Raw genomic sequence first — 21,892 nt, 5'->3', positions numbered from 1 at the left:
ATGAAATGACCGAGTAAAGTATCTTAAAAATCACAACCACTATCCTAATTCAGATCCTATTAATCTCACTGCCTCAAACCCCTTTTAATCTATCGTATACACTTCTGCTAGTATAAGTTTCTTTTCAGCACTGCTCACAGTCGATTGTCTTCTGAATGAACTCCAACTTGCTTATTCTGATAATCGAGGGTCTCTGGGAACAATCTACCCTTACAAAATATTTCTCTACAAATCTTACACCCAAGGATAAAAGAACTATTTAGAAAATCGGAAAAGAAGTAAAATCATCTTTGTTTGCACGTGATACGATCTTATATATAGAAAATCCTAAAGAGGCCACCAAAAGACTGTTAGAATGAATCAACAGATTCAGGGGGACTGCAGGAGGATACAAAAGCAACATACAGAAATCAGTTTCATTTCTATATAACAATGAAATATCTGAAAAAGAAATAAAGAAAATAATCCCATTCACAATAGTATCAAAAACAATAAAATACTTAATAAATTTAACCAAGGATATGAAAGATCTGTACACAGAAACATAAATAGAAGACATAAATGGAAAGATATTCCATGTTCATGGATTGAAAGAATTAATACTGTTAAAACGTCCATACTACCCAAAGCCATCTATAGATTCAAAGCATCCCTTTCAAAATTCCAAATAGCATCCTAAAATTTGTATGGAACCACAAAAGATCCCAAATAGCCACAGCAATCCTGAAAAAGAACAAAGCTGGAGGTATCATAGTTCCTGATTTTAAACTAGACTACAAAGCTATGGTAATCAAAACAGTATGGTACTAGCATAAAAACAGACACATACGCCAATGGAACAGAACTGAGAGGCCAGAAATAAATGCACGCGTATATGGTCAACTAATATTTGCCAAGGGAGCCAAGAATACTCAATGGGAAAAGGATAGTCTCTTTAATAAATGGTGGTGGGAAAACTGGATAATCACATGCAGAAGAATGAAACCGGACCCCTATCTTACATCACTCACAAAAATTAACTTCCAATGGATTAAACACTATAATGTAAGACTTGAAATCATAAAACTCCTAGAAGAAAACACAGGGAAAAAGCTCCTTGCTGTGGGCCTTGGCAACGATTTTTTGGATAAGACATCAAAAGCACTAGCAACAAAAGCAAAAATAAACAAGTGGGACTACATCATACTAAAAAGCTTCTGCACAGCAAAAGAAACAACCAACAAAATTAAAAGGCAATCAACAGGGGCCGGCCCCGTGGCGTAGCAGTTAAGTTCGTGTACTCTGCTTTGGCAGCCCAGGGTTCGCAGGTTCAGATCCCTGGCTCGGACCAACGCACCACTTGTCAAGTCATGCTGTGGCAGTGTCCCATATAAAGTACAGGAAGACGGGCACGGATGTTAGCCCAGGACCAATCTTCCTCAGCAAAAAACAGGAGGATTGGCAACGCATGTTAGTTCACGGCTAATCTTTCTCACCAAAAAAAAAAGGGGGGGGGGCAATCAACAGAATGGAAGAAAATATTTGCAAGTCATATAGCTGATAAGTGGTAAACATCCAAAATATATGAGGAATTCATACAACTCAGTAGCAAAAAACAAACAATCCAATTAAAAAATGAATAGACACTTTTCCAAAGATGATAATATAAATGACCAGCTCTGGGAAATGCTAATCAAAACCACAAATCACCTCATACCTGTTAGAATGGCTATCATCAAAAAGACAAGAAATAAGTGTTGGTGAGGATGTGGAAAAAAGAAAACTCTGTGTACTGCTGGTGGGACGATAAACTGGTTCAGCCACTATGGAAAACAGTATGGTGGTTCCTCAAAAGATTAAAAATAAAACTACCATATGATCCAGGAATCCCACTTCTGGATATATATCCAAAGGAAATGAAATCAGGATCTCAAAGAGATATATGTACTCCCATTTTCACTGCAGCATTATTCACAGTAGCCAAGACACGGAAACAACCCAAGTGTCTGCCTATGGATGAATGGATAAAGAAGGTGTGGTATACTCATACAATGAAATTATTATTCGGCCATGAGAAAGAAAAAAATCCTGCCATTTACAACAACATGGATGGACCTTGAGGGCATTATGCTAAGTGAAATGAGTTGGACAGAGAAAGACAAATACTATATGATAAAACACTTACATGTGGAATCTAAAAAAGCCGAACTCCTAGGAACAGAGAGTAGAATGGTGGTTGCCAGGGGCTGCGGGGTGGGGGAAATGGGGAGATGTTGGTCAAAGGGTACAAACTTTCAGTTATAAGATGAACAGGTTCTGGGGATCTAATGTACAGCATGATTATTACAGTTAACAAACTCTTATATACTTGAAAATTGCTAAGAGAGTAGATAAATGTTCTCACCACAAAAAAAGAAATGGTAATTATGTGAGGTGATAGAGGTGTTAACTAATGCTACTGTGGTAATCATTTTGCAATATATAAGTATATCAAATCAACAGTTTGTACACCTTAAACTTATACAATGTTATATGTCAATTATATCTCAATAAAGTTGGGGGGAAAAAAGAACTGTTTAGAGACTTCCCTTTTCTACTTCTTTGCTCTACCTCTAATACACTTCCCAACCCCATCAAACTCCCAAATGTTAAAGTACTGCCACAACTATCAAGCCCCACCTCATACCCCATTTTCTCCAGAAAGTCTTGCCTAATTTCCTACACTGGAAGTAAGTTCCATTCTCGAACTCTCAGAACTATTTGTACTTTTCTTACAGCAGTTAACACTTCTCAGTCTTATACAGCAGTTATCTTCACACATTAATCTCAAGTTCAAGGAGCTTCACATTAGCTCCTTGAAGGTTGTTCTTAAGTCTAATTTCACTTTTCTCTCTTACTCTCTTTTTTTGGGAAGAAAATAACACTTTTTCTGAATATAAGAATACCTACGCTTATTATAGAAAATTCAGAAAATATAGAAAAGTATAAAGCAAAATACAGCTATAATTCCACCCTCTTGCAATAATCTACGTGTAGAAATAAAATATAAGACTATGTTAAAATGTATTATACATGATACACGTACACCAACTCATTTTAAAAACAACATGGGTCATATTATACACTGAATCTTGCCTCTTCTTTCTTCATTTAATGTGAGCATCTTTATAACTGGTTTATCTTATTTCCCACAGTGCTTCAAAAACAAAGAAGCTTCATTGTATATTTTCTTTGGAAATTCAACCCTAGTGAATCTACCCACTGATAAGACATTATTGCATTTTGGGGAATGATAAAAATGTTGCACAGTATTTATAATATTCTTTCATATGCTGATACAGTCCCAGTTTATTAATTTTCATTACTTTTTATATTTTTAATAATCCTTAGAAAAATATACGAGAGAACTCCAGGTCTTGAATTTTAATAGTGAAAAAAGCAAATTCCCACTTTAACTTCAATTAACCATAAAAAAAAAAAAACAACTGAAAATGTGCTTCAGTATAATCTCATATATTACATACCTTGCTGTCCTACCCTAGGGTACTGCAGGGGTTCTGTAAAGCTATTCTTTATCCTTTAAGCAATTTGTACACATCTAGTATGAAAATTCTGTCATCAGTATACAGTCATTTCTAAATGATTACACTCAATGATGTCATACACTGGCAAAGCTTTAAAGTAATTAACAGGCAGCCTTCTCTTGCCTATTCTTGTGACAAGCATGTACCTTATGCTAAGCATCATATGGTGAATTATGTGAGGTAAAGAAGACAATACAATCCCTACCTTTAAGGGGCAAAGAGAATTAATATTATTACTATCATAATCCAGAAAACATGTAAGCTGCTTTACATACATTCTGTGATTGAAGCTTAAAGAAAGATATTATATTTCCTTTTATAGATGAGGAAGCTTAGAAAGGTTTAGTAACTTGTCCATTATCACACTAGCAAGCAGACGGCAAAAAAAGAACTCACTCTTGGCTCTTCCTATTACGTTTTGCTTATTACATAAAGAGAGGCACACGATTTCCTAGTGTAGAACGTCTCACAGCTACTATCTGAAAATGTGAGCTTCATTTCTACTCTGATCGGTGCCCTGCTAATACTGCTACCATGCATAGAGAGCAGGAGAACTCAACAGGCAGACAGCTCCCCTCATTTTCAAATACAGCGTGCACTTTCAATGAAAGAATTTATACCACTTTCTAGAAAACACAAATGAAATACCTGAGCTACAGAAGCACCTGTCCAAGATAGCAAGTCCCACTGCCCTCTAGACAGGAGGATAGATTGAGTTATATGACAGAAAGAGAAGAAAGTTCTGAATTAGTTTCACAGTTCTCCTTTTTCACACTAGACTTTCCTCTTCTCTGAAAAACATCAAGAGAAAGTAATAATTTTCTGGGTTCTATGCCTACATCTTCAATTTCATGATAAGCAGTCATCAATATACAAACAACGAGGCCAAACACCACCTTTGTGTCCTGTCCACCACGGGCTCTTTTGGAAAAAGACATGAAGTGATGCCAAAGTATGATCTGAGAGAATGTGATTATTGATGTATTTATTTTAACTATATTAAATAATTTTTCTTAAAGCGAGGGGTCCATGTTCTGTGGAATGTTTTTTTTGTTGTTGTTTTTTAGTGGACACAGAATCATTTAACAGTAAAATTAATCACAATTTGGACAGACTTTACAGATGCCCTTTGACTTATCAATTTCAGCAAGCAAAATTTCAATCAAGCCTAGATAAAATATACTAATCCTAAATAGGCCAGGTTTGTCACCTACCATTTTCCATAAGCTGCTTACCATAGTAAAAAAAAAAAAAAGAGAAAGAAATTTTAAATTAAATGCCAAACAGTTGCAGACAGCACTTGTTTGGCTGATTAACTTGTAGACAAGCATTACAAATAAATCTGAGCATGGTCTGCAGCAAATTAAATTCCACTGCTTTTAAGAACAAAGAATTCCTTGGCAAAGAGGATTAGCAACTTTATACTCAGGAATGCCAGTTTAATTTAATTGTTCCACAATCCAAGATTTAATATGCAAATATCATTTTGATATATAACAGTGAATTTAACAAAGTGAAGAAACAAATTCAATATACAACCAGGCTGCATTTTCTGAACTGTAATTATATACAATAAAGAACTGGCTGAGTTTTTCCCCCCATTATTGGGATTGAATTATATTAACATGAATCAGAACAAGTGTAATTAAAGGTTAAAAATTTTAAACATATTCTAATTAAGAGTCTAAATAGCTGTAAAATTAGAATACTGTAGGTAAAAATCACACCTCAATGATCTTCTTGGCCTCTTTGTAATTTCCTGTTTGTAGAAAGGCAAAGAAGAGATCATAGAGCATTGTCATTTCACCTTGTTCTTGGCTCACAAAGTCCATTGCTAGAGAGAAAAGAAGCAAATATATTAGAAGAAAAAATATAAAGAAACACATTATCACTTGAAGTTCTGGACAAATACAAGAAAACTCTAAAATAAATATTTAGAATAACAAAGATTATAGCTGTATCAACTAATTTTCTGTCATATTCCTTATCTAACAGCATACATCTATGATATGAAGAACCTAATACTAGCTTCAAAGAGAACTGGTGAGGATAAGGGTAAAAAATCCTCATAAAGGCAGATCACCAAGAAGTAGAGCAAAAAATAATATAGGGAGTTTCAAAATGAACACTTATTAATATCAAGGACATTTATAATACTGAAAATGTACTTGATATTTTTCTTTGCAATTTAAAAGTGTAACAAAGCTTCTCTGGATGTGCTTGCACTCCTGTTCAATCTTCTCTTCACAGCAATGCAGTAAGATTAAATAAGCAAAAGGGGAAAAACAAAACAAAACAGCTACACCAAGATATTAGAAGGTGACTAACCTTTCTGAATTAGATCAGTCTCGCCTTTCTCTATCAGCTTACACAAGACATCATGAATCCTTGGTAATATTTTATACTTCTTATGGCAGTCAATGGCAACTTCAAGAGCAGCAGGTACGTCATCCCTTGGAAACAATCAAAATATTAACAATGAATAAAATATATCTAATTTAGAGAGATATACAATGACCAGTCAAAATGTACACAACTGAGCTTTATTTAAGGTAAAAAACCACGAAGCCAAAATGGAAAAAAAAAAGTAAGAGAAACAATCCTTATATACACAAAAAAAAGTCCAGAGTACAGACATCATTAGCAGTTCCATTTTCCCTGCTTCATCTTTTATTATTTCGATGGCTACACGGCACTTTTTTTAAGTCCAAATAGAGGAAGGCATTCTTTGAGATTATTATAAATAAAATCCAATTTTATATCATAAATTGCCACTAAGAATGCATTATTTCTTAAAACAAGGACTACTATCAAATATTTCTTCCAACTACTGATGTGTTGTCCTCAATAATTCCAGATTTGGAAAACTTTATTAAATGTCCATCAATAGCTATCAAGGAATTTTCAAGCACTTTCAACTTTATCATATTTTTTATACTGCCTCCTCTCCAGGTAAGGAGGAAATAACTTCAGGATATATATATACAGAAACTTATTGTTACTAAAACCAGGATCTTCTTATGGTTAGTGAATTTTAGGAGAACTCTGAGTAAGTTTTTCATTAGACGGTAAACTTTTAAAAATTATTGCCAATTATAAAGTCAAGGTTTCTCTTTCTTATGTGATAATAAATTAAAATAAAAAGATATTTTCATTAAGTCAGAGTTTCTTAAACAAGAGTGTGAAAATATACATTCTTGTGGGTCCTCAAAAACTACTTTTTCCTTTAAAAGGAAAATGACAGTATGAGAAATATGTAAGACCTTGGAAAAGCTACAGAGATTATGTGATCCAATTCTACTTGCCATCTCCTTTATTTTTAACTAGATGAGGAAATTAAGGCATGTAGAGACTGACAGATGAGCCTAAGGCTACTAGGTAAACAGAGGAAGGGGACTGTCATCCGGTCCCTGGACTTCCCACTTTCAGTTGAGTACATCTAATTATACATCATGCTCTATGAAAAGCAGTTGTTTATTTAACCTAACGGGGTGCTACAATTTGGAATAAGAAATTAAAGATTTTTGAAAAGTATGAAATGTATAAAAAAGAGGCATGGCTACAGACATGCAGCAAAGTACAACTAGTGACAGTTAGTGATAATCTTTGTGGAGAAAACACATTTCTCTCACACGCAACAGTTTTCAAAAGGAAGGAAGCTTTTTTTTATTTTCTGCTGAAGCCCTAACATTTTGGTCCATTATACAAATGTTATTTTGCCCTAGACTGAATTACTATTTTATCTAGATTAAGATTTTAAGATGTACCAAAAAGTAAAATACCATGAAGAAGCGTTAATTTCATTGCACTAACACTGACACAGTGAAAACGAGCCTATCCTGACAGAACTCTACCTTATCCCCTTACTGAGCCCTGTTTACAGTGCATCTTCTGGCACCCCACAGAGTCATTTGAATTTTTGTCATTTGGGGTGAAGACTAAATTACAGGTTAATTTCAAAATCACAAGTAGATGTTGCAGGCTAGATTACTGTCATACAAGAGAAATGCTATAGTAGCTACCACATATGATATAAAGCTTTACATAATCAGTATTTTCTCTTGCTTCAGACACACGTTCAGTTATTACCTTTCTACAATTCCATTTCATGGAAAACTACTAAAATATTTTTAAGAGAAAAACTAACACACACTGGTTTTCTTAAAGCAGTATTATTTGCTTTTTCAGATCAATTCTCAAACTACAATAGTATTGTCTCAATTGTATTTCCCCTACATTAGGTCAAAGCTATCAATAAATGAATGAATAATTGTTCTGTCAATCAAAGAGACACGTTAATAGTCTTTGGTCTCCAAATATATACTTCTGAAGATTATACATGCTCAGAACAACAACAGAAAAGACAAGAATAGCAAAATGGAAATAATTTATATATTTGTTAGTAATTTTAAGTACCAATGCTACTGCTCTCAGGTTGCCAAAAAAATGAATTAGAAATCTATAATGAAACATTTTGTACAAAGTGTACTGACAGAAATAAACTGATGACTAGTTGGCTCTTTTTAATCCCTATTGTCTACATTCTGATTTGAGGTTGGATCATATCACTGTAAAATAAAGAGATAAAAATGTCCATTCCTCATATAATTGGATGTCATCATTAATCTTTCCTAATAAAGCTTGAAAATTTGAGTGATGGAAATGAAAAAGTACCTAAAATTCACACTGCTATGAAAATAGTTGTATACTCATAGGACTTTCGAATTTCAATTCCAATTGATAAGTACTACATGCAGCTCGGCTGCAGCAACACGATACGTTTCTAAAAGTGGTGATGAAAAGCAGATTATCACAACGGCTGAACTCAAGGACCTTTGGGTTCCCTCTCAGTTCTAATACTCTAATGTGAGGTGCTACAAATTTGAGCTTATTAGGTTCATCAACTCAAATGTTTCACACCAGCAGAGAAAATCATCATGTGAAAATACCACTTTTATTAGGCAGGATAAAATCAGTAAGAGCAGTAAATACCAAAAGGTAAGAGGTAGAAAGTGCTTTATACCCAAAATGTGGGACAACATTTTACCAATTAGTGTACCTCTAGTTTCTGTGACCTAAAATGATTCTGTGATTTCCTTTGTACACTTTAAAACACTAGAACTGATTTAAAACCTTACTCTAAAATAACAATAATCCTTTGAAGAAATCTTGTTGGTAACATTAATTCTGGATTCCTAACTTTGATTCCATGCTTATTTCAGTATATATGCATAATTCCTAAAGCTTTATATACAACAAATTTTTAAAAGTCCATTCCTGATAGAAATTTAGCCACTGCTTTCACAAACCTCAAATAATACTAAAAGAAAAATCAATTCTATAACATACTATTATCTCTAAAAAAAAAAAAACCCACTGTGATATTTTCAATGACTAGATCCCCCCAAAAAATACTTCAATGAAATACATAACGTAATTTTCATGAATAAAACTACATATGCTAAGAAAAGCAATCACTAAAAAATATTTTGATTGATATAAATTAACTTAATATAAGCTTTACCAAAATTCTGTGAGCCTATGAATAAAGGCAGAACAGAAGAAAGGAAGATTCTATAATTCTGAATTTTAAGAATACGCCTACATATAATAGGCTGAGTCCAGTAAGCAATTTGAACACTTAAAAGAAAGCTTTATTTATTAACTTGGATGGACTCACTTGGAGCATATTAAAATTCATTCTAGAATCTCTAATTCACTTTTTAAGGGAACATGACTGTATATAAAACTACTACAAACTGTAATTTTGCATTATTACTTGGAGGAACATCCAAAAAAGGCACGCTTGAAGCTCATATAGCAAATCTGATGTTAGTCTTGGGTTCCTCTTACGAAATTTAAGTATGCTATAATATCACTGACAGAAAAACAAACATTGGACATACATTCATGAGGCATCCACTGATCATAAAAGTATCTACCTAAAAGTACCAGGAAACAAAGTACTCCTAACTCAAATTCCTCACTATATACAACTATAAAATCACAAATTTGTCTCATGTGATCTTGAATGGTTAGAACAAGACCCACCAGTGACAACTATCTATTCACCTACCAGTAGCTTTAAACTTAGTCTCCTTACTTATAGTAAGTAACTTTCCAATCCTGAGAGTATACTTAATTTAAACAACAAAAATGACAAATATTGATTCTTAATTGCAATAAGGGACTTAAACATTATGCACAAAGTGTTAGTGAAGTGGCAATTTACCTAAAGGGCTTACTGACTGAAAAGGTCTCAAAATCTGAAATCACTAGAGAAAAGAGGAGCTTTGGGGAAAAAAAATGTTTAAAACAACGGAGGAAAAAAAACCCCTCAACACTCTAAAAACAAACTATTCTATAAATCTTCAGCAGATATTCAGTGTGAAGAGAAATCAATTCAGGAGAAACCATCGTCGTCACAAAAATTATTCTGTTAAGAGAACCAGCCCTTGAAAAAGCTAAATGTTTTTTTCTGTTCATCATCTATAAATGAGGAATCTTCAAGGAGACTGGTGTTGCAATTACAACTAATCCTCCCCAAAAAATTAACTGTGTTGAAGGCTTTGTAATTTCCCTAGGTACAATTTAGCTGTCACTTACTTTAAAATTTACTCAAACACGCGTTCCGAACAGCACTAACTTCACATGTCAAGTGCTTTCCAGCCAATTGAGTTTAAACTGGAAGTCGGTGTTAAACAACTGAATGATTAGACAAGATAGCTCATTTCCCTGCTCTTTTGTTCAGAATAAAATGCCACATTTACATTATCAGGCTCAACAGGATTTTCTGACAGAAGGAGAAAAAATCCTACTGAACACTGTCCGTACTAAGCACATGAAGCCTGTCATTTACCAATCATCCTTCAAAAAGCAATAGCCATGAATGTAACTTAATTACGACCCAATGATCCTTGAAGAAAAATCATCTTATCACTGTCCTGTCCCCCTAGGGCAAATGAACTACTTTTGTCCTTTGGCTCTGATGATGCTAAATTCTTAATTGCAATAATGGAGTAAAAGGAGTCAAACCTCCTTAATTTCCTTTCAGCACATAAAGAGTTTTACTCTAGAAAGCAAGCATTCCCATAAATAATAAAAGTATCCAGTACAAATGAAGATGCTAAAATTGAAGGGAAGTGTATATGACAGAATAACCAGCTTTTTAAATAGTGTATTTCCCATTTATATAACATATTAAAGGGTTACAGTGAGTTTATAAACTTTAGGTTCATCTTACAGAAATCGTGAACTTTATGAAGAACTCAAGATTAACTTAACAGGAGTTCTGGAAGGATTATATATACAAAGTCCACGATTCACTTAAATGAAATGCATGTGGGCATATACAGATTATAGCACAAATCAGCACAGAAAAATCCTTAATGGAAAGCAGAAATTAAAACCTTTTTGGTCATTTGCACTAAATAATCCAGTTAAACAGCTTCAGATATTTTTCATATGCAACGAAACCAAAATGGAACAGCTAGAAAACAAGTGAATCTGAAACGGCATCATGCAAATTTTTATGCTTTTAAAGCTAATGACCCAGATTTTATTAATTTCATTTCCTTTACCATTGTATAAAGACTAATCAAAAGCTCTTTTAACCTATTTTAAAGCGTTTCTTTCTTCCTTAATATGGAGGATCATCTTCCAGAATCAGGCATGATTTCAATTAAAAAAAAACATTTTTTTTTTTTAAAAAGTAGTTACAAAAGAAAATGTTTAAAATAACATTCATTTGGACTACATGTAGGCATGTGGCTTATGGAACATGAAAATTTTGTTCAACTCTGCATTTTTCTGTTCAAGTATTATCATTTTGTTAATACAAAAGCAGATTAGTTTACCAACTTTTTAATAATTTTGCTAATTTGTTGTTGTTTTGGATTTCCCTTGGCAAATGAATAAAAACAAAATGTATTATTTTCCATACTCATAAAGCTTTTTATACCCTATCCAAGTAACAAACTGACAAAGTATTAATTTCTCCTGTGTTTTATCCAATGCTGGAAAAGTCAGTTCAAAATTAAGATCTACTGAATCTGAAAGATCATCTTTCTAAGGAATTCAACTTCATGGATTTGTTCCAGAACTACAATATGTGTTAGCCTCTTCAGAGTCTTTGCAATGACATTCCAAAAAAATGCTCGTCTTTGAACGAAAGGATGAAGATTTTGTACCAGGTTCTGAAACGTTTTTCATAATTTTATCTCAAGTTTGAATAAATAAGGCTCATTCTCCAGATGAGCTCATACCTGCTGAGGTCAACTACATGATGTTACTGAAGATTAAATATATTTAATCAAATCAAATACATGTGGACTTTACGGCAGGCTAGCGTAGTTAATCCTAGTACTGCACTTGTCATGATTCTGAATTAGTTATTTTCCATCAGTTGGGGAAAATACAATTGAAAAAATGTTTCAAAGTCAATTTTTTCCTCCAACTTATCCCTGACTAGGAGTGCTACTACTGTCTTCTGCAATTTTATAAACATGAAATTGCCTTTATCTCCTTTTTATTATTCTCATGACTCTAAAACAGTCAACAAACCTTATTATGATAGATGAAACTGAAAGATCTTGTCATGGAGACCACCTCTGCAAGGCAAAGATAGCCAAAAAAAAAAAAAACCTAGGCAAATAAAAATAGAAGGTAATAATTTCTCTATGTATCTGAAAGTACATAGAAATCATAAAAGAAAAGATACTAATTTAGATTTCTGTAGCCCAATTAACAGGGACAGCCAAATTTTACAGAGACATACAAATCTCTGACTATACTGTATAATCAGAAGCACAGAGCATGCTCCAGGTTAACATCTGAATCCCATGCTATTTCCCTTTTCCCTTGGGTAAGCTCTCCTTGGTTCATGAGCCCCATCTGCAGACCTCTTTCAGAAAACTTTTCTCTCCTCTTTCTTCACAGTATTTCTATGTGTAAGATACTTTTCTATCATGGCCTCGTTTTCATTGTTAATTATTTTATTTTTTGCCCAGTAGTGGAGGAGGGCCTAATTCTTCTGGGCACCAGGCCCATTTCTTTCAAATCCCTATGCAGAGAGCTCCACATACAATTTGCAGAGATGGGTCTTTCAAACAATCAAAAAAATTCTAGTAGGAAGCATATTAATTATAGGATTTCTATATAAAGTTGGCTGTGAACATGAGAACTCAGTAACACAGTAATTGTTTGAATCACAATTTCTTTAAAAGGATGTAATGCTGAGATTGTGGAGGTTAAGATTTGGCCAATCATCAAACTGCTTTTTGATTGAATGGCAAAGGAATTATGTCATAAAATATGTATATGTGTGTGTGCATATTTATGTATACACATTTTTTAACACAGAACTAGTTAAAAGAGAGGTTTTTTATTCTCCCTTTTAAATTCAACACTAAACCATTCATTATATTCAATTAACTATACTCCCTAATAAGTAAAGAAAAACTACCAGAAATTTGGGAAGAATCTGAGAAGCGTTAAGATATATCTTTTATTTTTTCTCCTGGCATTGATAGGGCAACATCCACACTGAAATCAGAAAATCCCGATCACAAAATATGCAGATTAAAAACTGCATTAAGCCATGGAAAAGATGACAAAGAAGTAAGATCTAAGAAATTAAAAACAAAACAAAAAAAACAGAAAAGAAAAACAAATGCAAAAGGAAAAGATAATAAAGTGTGCTTAATCATCTTACTAAAATGTTTCACTCATTACAAGAGGGTAGGTTGATTTTATGATTTGCATCGCAAATAATACCTTTAATTCGGCACCAACATGAGCATTCCAAAAGCAAAAATTTTCAAACTCCGTAAATCTTTCCCTACCAACAAAATTCATCTTCTTCCCACAAGGCACAGAGACATCTTCTACAATATTTAGCAAAGCTAGCATAACTGTATTGGTACACGCAATTAAAATAAAACACCATATGGAGAAAGGAGCACTGAAGAGATGCTGCTACATTATTACCTGAATAACAGTCATGATGCATCATCAAAAGCCCCAGAGAATCCTTCTTTTTTTTTTTTTTTTAAAGATTTTATTTATTTATTTATTTTTCCCCCAAAGCCCCAGTAGATAGTTGTCTGTCATAGCTGCACATCCTTCCAGTTGCTGTATGTGGGACGCGGCCTCAGCAGCGGTGCATCAGTGCGGTCCCGGGATCCAAACCCCGACCGCCAACAGCGGAACGCGCGCACTCAACCGCCAAGCCACGGGGCCGGCCCCAGAATCCTTCTTTCTTACATTTATTAATAATTAACTCTTACAAGGCTCAACAATGGGAAAAACTAGATTCCATTTCATGTAATATCATCACATTCCCCACAAAAAAAATGACCACAGACCATTCCACTGAGAAGTAATCCATAGGACCACAGGGTTGCTGGTGATTTTAAAGGTCACCTAGTCCATATAAGTCCTCTTATTCTGTGGCAAATAACCTCCAAGGCTTCCACGGCACCACAGAGTATTTATGAAGTATAATCCCAAATGATTATTCTCATTCTTTTATGCCAACATTTAAAATTCAAAATTCAATTAACTTACTTTTCCAAATAAAGAGTGACCAATGGGGAACTTATGGTGGTGGATGGTTTCGCTAACCCTAGAGTCACGATGGCTTCATGCAACTGTTTTACTGTTTCAGTTTCACCTCTTAAAGCTGCACCATTTAGGATGTGGAAAAAGGACAAGACTGTTGCATCTTTGATAAGAACATCCTTCTCTTTCATCTCCTTTAGAATGTTAATAGCATCTACAATGAAGTAACACAAAAGACCCTTAGGTAATTTCATGTAGGGAAAACAAACTGCTATTAAAACAGCATTTCAAACCCAGCAGGAATGTAAATTCTAGTGTATAATGCCGATTTCAAGTTAATTACTACTTGCATTTCTAAACGAGACTACAATTATAAATCCACAATAGCATGGTTTTATCATTTCCCTGCAACTTTGACTACAAATTATAGATAGGGACTGTGTGCCCACTCTGCACCACATAACCCTGTATGGTCTGCCCTATAGCTGTAAGATCCTACTAAATGGATGCTTTTATCGTTCAGAGCTAACATCTGCTAAATCACACCATTGTTTCTTCAGCAGATGGCTTGTCAGGAGGCCAGATAATAAAGATGTGTTTACACTGTATATACAGCCAGACTAATGGTCTGATACCGATAGGGCCTGTTTGCTATGTCGATACTAATTAGCCAAGCAGAGCCAATGAAAGCTTTCCAAAAGACTGCATGTTAATACATTAGATTCATTAAGCTTCATTAGGAAGGCAGAAACAAACATTTTAGGATATGGAAAAAGTGCATTTTTATAATGTTGTTCATAATTATTGCACAGACAAAATGTTTTGACCGCTTTACAAAAAGTGATTTTAAAAAGGCAAGCTAATCCTTAAAAAGAGTTTTCTGTGTTAGAAAGGCTTCCTAGCAAAAAATTCAATGTTCAAATCAAATATTTTCTCTATACATTTTTCACTGTAAAAATTTTTTAAAAATCTTCTCTAGGAATAAAAGGAAGAGAGGAAGGCTAAAAAGAAGTTTCAAAATAAAGCACAATGAGAAAGTTAAGAAACAAGCAAATAGTAAGACTATATTATCAAGTGTAATTAATTATATTAGGCTCACCATTACCTCAACAATGAGAAAATACAAGTATGCACATCAGCTATATAATCAGCTAGGCTTTTCCTGCAAACTTCTAAACAAACACTTATTAAAGTATACATTTTGTTAATGTTATTAAAAGTTAAGACAAAGACTACTGCAAAATTCATGTTCTTAAATAAGGTTATGTTTATAGGTTTTATGTTCAGCCTTCAGACATTCTTAAGCAAAAACAAAGCCATTAGTGCAGGCATATAAGCAAATTGTGCCATAAGTCATGATCTTCAAGCTCAATCCAAACAGCAATGCTAATAAAAACTAGCTACAGAAATGCAAAAAGCAGTGAGCTGTGCAAATGTAAATGACAAGCTTGCCAATCCATTAAAACTAATGGCCTACACTGTCCAAGCAGCTCTGGTTGGATTCACATGCAAATTTGTATGCAAAGTGTTCAAGCACTTTGCAGGACATGATATACCATTAACATCAATTCACATGTTATTCCAGTGGCAAGATACTTGCATCATATATTTCCTTTACGTGTTGAGGCTTACCTTGGAGCTTGCCATGTTTTCCCAATACTTTTACAAGGCCTACATACTTGTTGGTGTCAAGGACAGCAGATGAATCTAAACGGTCACTAAAAATTAAAACCACATTTACGTTAGGTTCAAAGCTGATGAACTATGAAAAGGACTGCAATATCCATCTTATCATTTTTCAAAAACTCATCAGACTGTCTGAGTTGTTATTAACATTGGCTTCAGTTAAGGTTTATTTTTGAAGCCATATATAAACTCACATGTAATTATATTAAAAGTGACATAAGAAGTAAAAGTCTAACACTACATATATATTGCATCACACCATCTGCAAATGATCCTAATGAAGGAACTCTTACGCCTCATGCAGTTTAGGTGATTCTAACTTTGTCAGGAACATTGAAATACCCAAAAGACATATTTTTATTTGATAAATCTAACAGGACTGGGAAACCAAAGATACTTGAGAAATGGACAAAATTTTGTTTACACTATAGTATAGAAAGGGGAATGTGTAACAAGCTGTATAAAATAGTTACCATCATTACTGTTGTGATATGCAGTGGTATAATCAGTGGGAAAAAAACCTTGGCTTTAAGGAATAGAATGTCTTATACTTAAACAAAGACTCCTTGCTGAAAACAGGCCATAATTAACCAACCAGTCTCATACTATGAAATTTCAAAAACACTGACAAAAAAGAACTTTTAAAAATTACATTATATAAGAGAGTAATATTCAATCTACGTGATCCATCAAGGGCTGTATATCAGCATAAATGCTGATGATTTGTTTCAGTGCCAAGGTACTCACAATTCTTGTTTCAGGTTCAATGCATCTTCTGCATTATCATGTCGACAGCACAAATTTATTAAAGCTGCATAGCCACCGACAGCCATGTCTGATTCATATTTTGCTTTCAATTCAAGAGCTTTTTGCATGTTCTAAAATAAGGGATAGAAATGAAAAAGAAAAAAGAAATGAATATAAAAGAAAATGTAAAATTTCTGGTTTTAATGCTCAGAGTGTAGAAAAAGTTAATAGTACTTTAAAAATAAATGGATTCATGTTATTATTAACTTTACCTTGCTGCTATTTTTATTCACCTTTTAAAAAACAGGCAAGAGACACATGTAGGGTTTAAAAGATTTGTTACCTGTAATGCAAAACAGTCCACCATGCCAAATTTGATGTTTTAGCTTTGGTATTGTATTATAAAAAAGACTTCTAGATTAAATATGTACCAAGTCAGCTCCTACATAATCCAATTTCCATGCACAGAAATATATATCATTGCAAAGTTCCTCACAGTCTAGTTTAATATCCAAGTAATGTGAAGAAATATTTTAGAATTTAACAGTAGTACCATGTTATAATCTTAAAGTCAATTATATTTTTCCCCCTAAAAATACAGGCATACGAACAAATCATATTGAACCAGAAACTGAAAAAGTCTAGTGATATACCACAAATTGCAGGCACACACTAAAATGAACACAAAGTACAGCTGGATGCCTGCTGAAAAAAGGCAAGAGACCCTTTATCTCAGAAAGGGCTTTTTTCCAGCAGGAAAATGGAATTTCAATCCCTGCATTAACAACCTAGTAATATTTGACTTGCAAATGACTACTGCATGTATCAGTTGCTTGACAATCTAGATATAAGAGACCGGAGCCATGGCTTGAAAGGACATTTGGCATGTATGATAAACCTATCACGGCTGTTACTATCATTCACTTTGCAGATTATCGTAAACAAACTACAGCAACCAGAAAACATGCCATTCAAGGTGTACCTGAAATTAGTTAACCTTTCATTTAATTGCATTCTTCACAGCCATGATGTAAAATAATCATTTGTAAAAATTACAAATATTATATTTGGCTTTGCTTACTTTTAACTATAAAGAATTTTTTACCTTAATAGCATATTTTAAATATTTAAACGAATGTTACCTCTTCTGAACAAAGCATTAAGATGAGTTGCTTTAGGACATCTCCTACAGGTTGATTTTCAGCTTTCAGTTTTTCAAGTGTGGACTCCAAATCCGATGATGTAAGCTGCGTAGTCTACAGAAATGGAAAGAAAAAAGAAAAGAAATTTACTACAGAAAGAAAATGTACCCCTTGTCACTCTTCCCTTTAAACTGACCTTTCCTAAATGTCATAAATGCTATCAAGGATATTAATCTGGGGATCCGTGGATGGACTCCAGGAGTTTATGAAGCTCCTGAGATTGTATGCACATTTCTTTGATATGTTGATTTTTCTGAGATGGGGAATAGCTTTTACCAACTTCTTAGAGGTGTACCATGGCAAAAATATTAGGAACCACTGGTTTTATAAGGACACACTTTAGAATCCTCATTAAATGTAGTTATTATAGCATGTAGAAGCTACCCAAAAAATCTACTTACTTTTCGAGAGTCGATCTTCTCTCTTTCGACCAATATGTTAACATCCTAAAATTAAGATTTAAATTAGAATTAGAAAACACGTGGAAAAATATATTAGCAAATGTCAAAAGCAAATTTTGGAAGTCTCATGTCATTTTACTGCTATTTTTCCATCTTTCCAAAATTTTCCAGAAATTCTGTTCATACTTTATTAACTATTGTAATAAATGTTTTAAACACATTCTTCAATAAATAAAAAGTATTTACCAACAATCAATGAAAAGCCTTGTTTTAATGGTTGTCATTTAAATAAACGTGTTTTTGGTCAAAAGCTCCTATTTAAATAAAATTTTAACACGTTTTTATATATAAATTAAGCATTGATTATTATTTCAAACACACCTTAATCAACTCAGGAACATGGTAGCTATCCAGCAGATTACGAATGCCTCTGTAGATATTTTCAGGAATTTTTACATTCTGTGCAAAAGAAAGGGAGGAAAAAAACTCTGAGTTTTAGACAACCAAACCGAAATTTGTCTAACAGAAATTATCTCAGACATAATTTAAGTCTCCAACTCGTGTATGTCACTGAGGAGTGGTCTGGTTGTACTTAAAAAGCAGCAATTTCAAATCTAATAGATACATGTCAGCCAGGACAGGCATTATATAGCAAAAAATGAAATGGTACCATCTCCTTCAGCTGATGGAAGTATTGTCTCAAACGCTCCTCCTTGGCCTGTACCTCTGAGTCACTCATGCTGTCAATCAAGTTATAAAGAAAATAGCCAACAGCTTCTGTGGAAAAAAACAAGAGAAAGCATTCCACTAAAATTACTGAGACTGTCATGTTATCAAGATTAATTTATAAGAAATCATTTTGGTGTGAGATGTCACCCTGATGAGAGGCTCTGAAATGGCAACAATGATCACTGAGGCATAGAGATTATGTGGTTTGGGAGCACATATCTAACTGGTGAGTGAAAGGAATATTAATTATTTTCAGACCGAGTGACAGCTTTTCAGTACCAAATCTTACTTCAATCTATTTTTTTCCACTACTCTGTGACAGAAGTGGTCCTGCCCAAGGCCCTACCCCTTTCCTGTCCAAATCACAAGTAGTGAGAATAAATAAATGCCTGTACACATTTCTATACTAATTTTTTTTGTGGGCAATATTTAGGGAAACACATAAAATTAGAAAGGATTATTAAATGTTGAGTATAGAAAGTTAAATAATTTTAATAAGCAGACACAGTAATCCTGCAGAGAGCTGCCTATTAGCCAATGAAAAACCAAGATTAACAAAGATGTTTTGTAACAACAGTAATTTTCCTATGCATTCAAGCATAAAATGTATAGGGCCATGTGTTAATACCTAGGATAGAAATTTTGAACTTTCAAGAAGAGTATCTTCTTACAGAAAACCATATATTCTAGGCCTCATTATATGAAAAACAAAAATTATTAAATGTCAAAATAATGTATTTGGGGTAATAAATTACATTTAAATGGAAAACAATCCTACAAGATCTCTTTACTATTTTATATGTTTAAAAATTAACTCACCTGCAAAACATTCAAATTACTTAAACACTAAGGATTACTCATTTTTAAGCCTATTTCCATAGGTGCTATAAGAAGCATTTCCTCAATATCTGAAAATAAAAAGCCTCCCAACTCTGTCTTTAAAGAAATAATTATGATAAAACCAAACACCTCACAGATCTCAAAATGCTGTGGTTATCAATATAAAGATTTATAACCAAATGTTTTCAAATTTCACTTTCATAAAGAAAATGTTTACTCCTGTAATCCTTCTAGCCCATCATTACACAGAATGGATTTGCGGATAAGTTACAATCATCGAAATTGAAACGCTACCCGTTGGTCCTGGAGGCTCCTGGCAATAACGTCCATTCTTATACAACAGTTCTGTTATCTGGTAAGACAGAAAATGCGTGCATTGCAGCAAGAGAAGCAAACAAGAACAAATACAGTCTGAAATTGAATTCTTGAAACAATAAAGCCTCTCCCCAGTAAGGTATTATTCTATATCACAGTAATTCAACACCACCCCCACCTGCCAAGGAGATTGTTTCGTTTTTAAATAATAGGTTTGTCTTTTAAAAACAAAAACAAAACAAACCCATGTTGACGGATAACTGCAATGTTTTATGAAATGTCACTAAGAAAGCCTCTACACTGATTTGTTTATATATCATTTTAAATGAATGTTATAGATAGGAAATAGCTTATAGGAATTATCAACCAATATTATTTCTTATCATATTGTTTTTGGTCTTGTTGAAATTGGACCAGTTTCCTCCTTGTAAATGAAGTATTACAGAAATAATAAAGTAAAATATCCTGAACCACTAAATAACTTAATTTTTTAGGTTTTCAATGATATTTTTCCAGTCATTTTAATGACATTAAAACAAAAGGGATCAAAAGTTCTAACGTGTTTGTTCTCAGATTCTTATCAACTGACTACACAAACACTAAAAGACATACGCAATACTTCAACATTAATTCTGCCAGCAAAATTTTAATTAAAAAAATCTAAACATGTATTTTTATGATGAAAATCAATACAAAACCTATAGTATTGTCTTGTAACTTTTGAACACAGTATTTGACTATATATCCTTGGGCTGAAGACACTAAGAACAGAAACATATAGCTGTTTTCCAAAGTGATATGAGTTAGGAATTCTGAACTACTGTTTTTTACAAGTGAACTTATTTGCTCTTAAAATAGTGCCTAGCACATATTCTAAGTGTGAACAACTCGAACTGCAGTTACTTCTACTACTATTTATTTGCTAATACGGAAAATTAGGCAAGATTGACCATATCCCACTTAACGCCACCATGAAAATCATGCTGCAGTTAATGGCAATTCAAAGGATAGTTAAGGTAGAAACTGCTAAAAAACAATCCTCATTTACAGACTATTTTTTAACCAACACAAATACGTGCAGAAGATAGACAATAAATTCTACCAGAAGTTGTAGCTGTACATTAAATATCAGACAACCACATTTAATACCAAATTTTGAACAAAGACGCATTTAATGAATAAATCAATGGAAAATGTTTCTAGTCAAAAAATTACTTCTAAATATAAATATCCCAACCATATATTATAATTGACTATATAGTTTCAAGGCAATATAAGTAATACTAAACAAAGAATTGAATGTAATTTAGATTTTAAAATATTTAAATTAGGAATTCCAATCATTGTGTATTCTGATTTTATTAAACTACAAATATTCCTTACAATTTAGCATAAGGATAACTGTACTTCCTGTATAAAAACAGTTAACTTCTTAAAAAGATAGCAATTTAAAACTGTATTAAAATCTATACATTCATATAAGGACACACACAAACACATACACACGTACATAGTTTAAAAATTTAATTATTAAATCTGTATGGCCAAATGTCAATGCAAAAATATTAACAACTGTCCTTTGGAAAAGTTGAAAACCTTATGAAGAATTTAGGACTAAGTCAAGGATAGTTTCAATGATAAATTTCATGCTCCAAGGAAGGCAGTTTTAAAACTACCAACTTCAAGATTCTCAATTCATTAACTTACAATAATACATCATAAATGTGTGAAGCTATTATAACTTTTGCTCTTAATAGCTTTTTATACATGACCTTATGATTTCCAATATTAGGATTACTTACCTTGCTCCAAAGATTTATATTCATAGACCTGCAGAGGGCAGCAAAGG

The 21,892-nt window shown here is 33.2% G+C and overlaps 1 protein-coding gene across 1 annotated transcript in view; it reads right to left on the bottom strand.

Moving 5' to 3' along the window:
- Window positions 1-21,892, bottom strand: part of LRPPRC (leucine rich pentatricopeptide repeat containing) — a 104,463-nt gene that overhangs the window by 37,166 nt on the left and 45,405 nt on the right. The window contains exons 15-25 of the mRNA XM_004436705.3: window positions 21,846-21,873; window positions 20,023-20,080; window positions 18,830-18,936; window positions 18,541-18,618; window positions 18,160-18,204; window positions 17,699-17,812; window positions 16,557-16,687; window positions 15,756-15,841; window positions 14,130-14,337; window positions 5,892-6,016; window positions 5,291-5,397 (exon numbers count right to left, since the gene is read on the bottom strand). Of these exons, the coding sequence (XP_004436762.1) occupies window positions 5,291-5,397; window positions 5,892-6,016; window positions 14,130-14,337; window positions 15,756-15,841; window positions 16,557-16,687; window positions 17,699-17,812; window positions 18,160-18,204; window positions 18,541-18,618; window positions 18,830-18,936; window positions 20,023-20,080; window positions 21,846-21,873 (1,087 nt within the window). The remainder of the gene's footprint in view (window positions 1-5,290; window positions 5,398-5,891; window positions 6,017-14,129; window positions 14,338-15,755; window positions 15,842-16,556; window positions 16,688-17,698; window positions 17,813-18,159; window positions 18,205-18,540; window positions 18,619-18,829; window positions 18,937-20,022; window positions 20,081-21,845; window positions 21,874-21,892) is intronic.

The sequence above is a fragment of the Ceratotherium simum genome, chromosome 11 (genome assembly GCF_057802395.1).
Source record: "Ceratotherium simum simum isolate JZ-2026a chromosome 11, ASM5780239v1, whole genome shotgun sequence".
Taxonomy (NCBI): Eukaryota; Metazoa; Chordata; class Mammalia; order Perissodactyla; family Rhinocerotidae; genus Ceratotherium; species Ceratotherium simum.
This window is presented reverse-complemented; position numbering and strand designations above follow the sequence as displayed.